This window comes from Aulostomus chinensis, chromosome 8 (assembly GCF_037954235.1).
Source record: "Aulostomus chinensis isolate RoL2024-O1b breed Wild chromosome 8, RoL_Achi_v1.0, whole genome shotgun sequence".
Taxonomy (NCBI): Eukaryota; Metazoa; Chordata; class Actinopteri; order Syngnathiformes; family Aulostomidae; genus Aulostomus; species Aulostomus chinensis.
In genome coordinates this window covers 13174367-13180836 of record NC_141327.1, presented here as the reverse complement: position 1 = coordinate 13180836, position 6470 = coordinate 13174367, and the positions used below count along the sequence as shown (strand labels likewise).

At 45.0% G+C, this 6470-nt stretch overlaps 1 protein-coding gene across 1 annotated transcript in view; it reads right to left on the bottom strand.

The window, feature by feature from the left end:
- The window catches only part of cplx2a (complexin 2a), a 17684-nt gene extending 13909 nt beyond the window's left edge, over positions 1–3775 (bottom strand). Inside the window, exons 1-2 of the mRNA XM_086211060.1 lie at positions 3519–3775; positions 2307–2391 (exon numbers count right to left, since the gene is read on the bottom strand). Coding sequence (XP_086067186.1) covers positions 2307–2337 — 31 coding nt within the window. The 5' untranslated portion in view covers positions 2338–2391; positions 3519–3775. The remainder of the gene's footprint in view (positions 1–2306; positions 2392–3518) is intronic.
- Between the last annotated feature and the right edge of the window lie 2695 nt (positions 3776–6470).

The following is a 6470-nucleotide window of genomic DNA, read 5'->3' as shown; positions in this document are numbered from 1 at the left end:
CCAAACAAATCAAAGGATGATTACTGATTACTTTCTTCCAGGCAACAAATAATGTCCAACAATGTGTGATCCAATGCCAAACTGGCCACCCAAATCCATCTGTTCATTCATGTAGAGCTGCACAATTAATTGAAATTTCACTATGGCCTGCTTTACAATTTTCAAATCGCAGGGGGACTAATTGTGTGTCAATACAGCATATTGAATAAATATCATAAATACATTGTGGTGCTGCATTATATTCTATAGATTTAAGAAAACATACCTGCGTGATGAAGATCTTCACATGCAACTTTTTAGCTGCAAGTTGGATGAAAATTTTCAAATTCTGAGAGTAAATTCAGCAAAAGATTTTAGAGAAAGACTATGGCCCCATAGGGGTGCCTGATAAAGCAAAATCCATCCATCCATTTTCTGTACGGCTTATCTGATAAGGGTCACGGGGGGGCTGGAGCCTCTCCCAGCTGACATTGGGTGAGAGGCGGGGTTCATCCTGGACAGATCGCCAGTTTGTCGCAGGGCCATAAGGAGCAATTTGGGGCCAAGTATTTTGCTCAAGGATACTTGGACATGGAAGTGAGGATCGAACCAGCGACCCTTCGGTTGCTTGACGGCCACTCTACCTCTGAGCAATACAGCCCTAAAGCAAAATAATCAAATAAAATATATTTCGGTAGAACTGATGGATTGACTGACAGCCACTGACAGGTTGATTCATTAGCTTAATGATTTTCTGGCTAACTGGTTGGTTTCATTATCTGATTTTTGCTCCCACAGGGAGTTTTAGTGATCCAGTGCACAGTCAGCATGTTTGTAGACATTTCTGTGGAAAGAGGTCACTGTGTTCCGGTCAGTAAATGTGGACTAGAACTAAAGAAAGCTCCTATATCTGCCGTTGGCATGCTCTGGTTGCAGAATAATCCCACTGACAGGTGTGCATATTGACACTGAGAAATACATTTACTATGAAACACACACACACACACACACATCTCTCTATCCCATAGTGGAGCCTCCATAATTCATCTTTCCTGGAGACGCAGTAAACACTCCATCCTTTACCATACCTGTAAAATACATCCCCAGCACAGGCCGCATGCACGCACACACACACACACACACACACACACACACACACACACACACACACACACACACACACACACACACACACACACGCACACATCCACTCAGTCAAATCTATTCCCACAGTCCAAAGGCAAAGTGCAGCCTATAGAGTGAAGCCAGTTCAATGCAATGCAGTCGATCTAAGAATTCAGCCGCAGCCACGGCAGCTATGCAGAGTGAGGCAGCGCTGGTGTCCTCTGCATCCCAATGAGGAGTAAGGGCTCTGCCTCAACTACCTGACTGTAACTACGAAACACCTCTACAATCTGGACAACAACAGCCCATCAGCATCATTCATACCGCTGACCAGAATGAGTTACATCTCCTTTGCTGCTTTCCTCTTGAAGCTGCGGCTGACAAGGTATATGAATTACAGGGCTCGAATGAGGACTAATTAGGGGCAAATAATAGCTAAGATAATATTCTAAAGGATAATACCTGAAGGCTTTACGGGTCAGATGGAAAAAAAAAACGTAGTAATAGTCCTCCTCTATCTCTCATGCCTCAAAAGACGCCAACAGATGGCTTGAAAAGCGTAGCCTGGCTGGTTATGACAGGCATTTTAAATTCTTAAAACTCAGTTTTAGGGGCTCTTCGTGTGATGACAACATTATGAGGATGTGAGGAGAAAGTTCAACCTTCCTCGGGGTTGTTACTTAACAATTCCATTGTGTGAGCTGCATGTGGATCAAGCTAAAAATAAGTCCAGGGAAGGTGACATTTTGGAGAATACTTTGCTGCTGTTTCACCTGCAGCATCCTAACCTCATTTACAGAGACTTGATGCACTTTAAGGGAATCACCAGGCAAGACGTGGGTTTTTTTTGTTTGTTTTTTTAAACCCAACAAATCAAGAAATGTAGAGCAATCCACATTCTATGAATGTAAAGTTTGCACATCAGTGACAGGATCTTTTTTTCTTTTCTTTTTTTTTTGGCTGGTCTCATCCAGTTGTGAGAGGCAGAAAAACAGAGGAAATAGCTGATGTGTTAATGTCAGTAGTTTGGTGCAGGATGGATTAACACAGTCCCATGGCCCCCTGTAACTACCGGGCCAGTGCTAGTATAGCACCACCACCGCCACTGCTGCTGCTGCTGCTGCTGCTGCTGCTGAACAGCCCTTTAAATCCTTTACACTGCAGTGCTGTTAAATCAACCCCTTGCCTGGCAGACTACTCACCTCCCAGTGCAGCTTTCATTACAAAATTCATGATGAAGCAGTTCTGTGTTCTCTTCCCTCAGTGGTTGCGTTATCAGGGACACACCTGCAGCCATGGGACAAAAAAAACAACATAAGCTCTGACTGCAAGAATACCACTGCTGCTGCAGGACAAGCAGTTTCCCTCCACTGGGTTTCACATGTAAGGGTTGGATGGGATGGGATGGGATGGGATGGGATGGGATGGGGGCGGGGGTTATGGTGATGAAGAAGATGATGATGAGCAGAGTGCGGACAAGAAAAACTGAATGACCTCCAGCCGCAGTATCATGCAAATAACCATCAATACAATAAGGTTGACATTTGTGAGTATGCCAGCTCAGTACAAGTAATCTGATGACTTTCGACCAACTTTATTCCAGAGGACACTAAAGGTTGCGAATGGCTTTTCCCTCCACTATAACATCACGTTCTCAGTTTTCTGAAGGTACCCGCACCCTTGATTTATACACACCCTCCATATTGATGAACGCTGATCCCGCCTGGCTGCATGTGATGTATCTTCATGGAAATAACTACCACATTTATAGAAACTACTATGGCTAATAATAATAATAATAATAATAATAAAATAAAAATAATGATAATAATAAATGACGATCAGGGTCAAGGATAAACTAGTGGGGCCCCGCTTTATGTCAGGGGCCTCTGGGACCGTCCTGACTGCAGTTTATTTTTTGACCGTAAATAGAACTGGACATTTTCTGAAAGATTATAATTTTGTGTGTGACACACTCACAGATCTAAAGACACTTTCCAATATTAAATGATAGTGATATTTAGATGAGAGTTGTAGGACTCACGACTGTTTGAACACACAGTTTTGCTGCATCCATGTGTCATTGCAGTACAGGTGAGCAGCACTAACACCCCTGACAACTTGCTGCACTCATTTTCCCAGTGTTCCGTCCATCAATCCATCTGCAGCAGCCTTTAAAGCATTTCCTGGTTTGCTTCCTCCTCAGCATCATCTGCAGCAGCATCACTTTCCCCTCACATGAACCCTTTACAGTATCAACTCTCAGCTGCTTTGCGCACCATTTCAGCACAATTCACCTACAATATACTTCCTGTTATTTCTGCATCCAGCATATTTCATGAGCATACGGCTGCATCTTCGGCCAAGTGCACGTCCTGTCCCAAGCAGTGATGCTATACACCAACATCCATTACCTTATTTTGATCCTCGTCCGAGTCTTTATCTTTCAACAAACAAAAAAAATGCGTCGTTGCAGCTCTTCAAGCACCCTTCGTCTGTCCCCTCTGCAGCGAGGAAGAAAAGACAAGTTGTGCAGCTGAGCGGGTGAATTGTGCTTCTTTCTCTCCGTCTCTCCCTCTCAGTTTGCAGACATGCCGCTTGTGTCAGAGTCGAGCTGCAGCGGCGGAGGGAGAGAGTTGATTCCTGCAGGACGCGATGAGAGCTTGCAGAGGGGGAGTGAGGGAGGGGAAGGGAGGGGAGAGAGAGGAGGGAGAGGTGGGGGCAACATCCCCCAAGTGAAGTCTATACAGGTTTCAGCATCTCATCAGAAAAGATGGGTACGTTTAAGGTTTTAAGAATCATGTCCTCACAGTCTCTGATTAGATCTTGTATTTCCTTCAGTCTTTGGAAATCTGTCATGGTAAAGACATTGCTGTATTTGAAATAATAATCATAATAATAATAATAATAATAATAATAATAATAATAAATGAATCCCTCACAAAACTGAAATAACTACAAATTTGCCCATTACAACTTTATCGACATTTCAAGCTATAGTGTTCATGGGCCACTTGGGAATAGCAGAGAAAACTGTATCACTGACATAACACAGCAATTATAGTTGTATATTTATACACTGGATGTCTGATAAGACTCAAGTACCAACCCACAATACATCCACATGGATGAATGGATGTATGCTATGTCATCCATCCATCCATCCATCTATTATTGTGTATTGTTCTATTCTATATTGCTTACCGTTAAGGGTCGTGGGGGGGCTGGAGCCTATCCCAGGTGACCTCGCGTGAGAGACTGGGGTCACCCTGGACGGATCACCAGTCCATCATAGGGCCAACACATATAGACAGACACCCATTCACACCACAGCCACACCTACGGATTTAGAGTCATTAACTTAACTTGCAGATCTTTGTACTGTGGGAGGAAGCCGGAGTACCATGTCGGCAAGAAGGCTAAAATACCACAAGCACTAGCCTCATTAACCAGCGTGTCTTTATCGGGGAGGGGGAGTCACCCCACCCTGGTCTAAAACCCAGGCCTGGTTTCAAACATGCTTGCGGACCGCAGTGCCAAGAGGCCAAGCTCAATGGCATGGTAGCTAGAGTGCATATTGTAGCTGTGGGGACAGTGATCCGTCAAACTACCCCCCTCCCCTGGAAGCGTGCCCATCTGCTTCTCATGTCCGTCGTACATCCTCCACCACACTTCTCCAATTCCGAGGGACTCCATAAACAAGTGCTTCACCATCTCTGGCATCCCTCACTCAGGGGTCAACCTATTCGGGGGTCCTTCATGCACCTCTGCTGACCTCACAGCCAGCCATCCCACTTCTGACACCATATGTAGTAAAGGTAGGGGTAGTCACCCCACCCTGGTCTCAAACCCAGGCCTACAAGGTACCAAACATGCTCACAGTCCACAACTCCAAAGAGCCAGGCTCATCAGCAAGGCAACCAGAGTACATATTTCCACATGTCTCTGTTTGCTTCACTGAAGTGACAGGGCTGTGACCTGACAGAAAACACTGTCCTGCGGGCACTGACATTACTGCCTTGCCATCGGTGCTGCTTTCAGTCCAGTCTCTAGCTCTCCTTCCTTGACCCAGGTGCGCATGTCAGGTGGATACAGATGTAGTTGTTGCTCCAACATGATGATTTCCTTGATGTCCTTTACACTGGTTTATCCAACATCGATACAGCCCTGCCAGCCGGTGCTAGGTTTCTATCAGGTTTCTCCTGATGGTATATTGGTGTCTGCTGACTATGTGTCTGCAGAGGAACTTAAAAATTTGCTCACTGTATTTCTTTGAGGTCTGAATATGAGTTGAAGAGCTCTTCATCGATGGCTGATGAGTCAAAATACCAGCCGACAAGCCCATCAGTGGCCTGGCCACTCTCTGGTTCATGCAATTCTTTCAAAACGAAGGTGGGAGTTCTCTATGTCCTCTTCTGGTTGGAATAGTAGGATTTTAGGGTCTCTCCTCAAGGTTGGTTGAGCCTGGGCCTGTGCACTGAAGAGTTGCCCCTGGGTCGGAATGCAGCATCCTGGTGTTGGGAGAGCCAACAGGGTTGGAGGCTGAAGAGGACTGAGGACTGGGCCTCCTGTTGGTGGCTTGTATAGTTGTTTTCAGATTCTGGATCTCTTCTCTCTGCCAACATGATCTCCCTCGTATTCCTGTGTGCTGAGGACCTGCTGCACCAGCTTCACCTATTCCAACTGCTATGATTGTGGTTGTGGACCTGCTCTGCTATGTTGACATGATTGGTTCTGAGACTCCTCCCCCTCAGAATTCTCCCCAACTTCTTCTGGCTGTGCTTTCAATTTGGCAGTTTTACTCAGTATGCATAGCTCTGTCGTCCTCTGATTCCAATGCCCCTTCAGCATTGCCATCCCACTGCTGCCACTAAATGTCACTCTCCCTATCAGAGTGAGGGTGGAATACCGCTTGGCCAAATGGGGAATGATGGAAAATGATGGCAAGTGCAGGCGTAGCAGGATTGTGCAAACCCTTTCATTTTACTTTGAATTGAATGGAACACACAGTTGCATTCAATTCAGTGTTTTGCACAAAAATGCGAAAAAGTACAAAACATAAAGGATGGCAGGAGGGAATATAAACAAATTAAAAAAAAACACCTAATTATTTTCTCTGACAAAACTAAGACAAAGCAACACAATACTTGGGATCTGGACAGGTCTGCACAGCTCAGTAGCCCTCCAGAGACTCTCCTACTCTGAGATTGAAACTCAATTTTCTACTCCAAGTCCCTCCCACTGGAATATTCCATTCAGAGCAAGGAAATAATGTTTACCGCTATACTGGGGAGAACAGTACCATCTTAAACATGATCATTTTCCTCTATCAGATTACATGACAGCAACAGTATTTAACACATCTT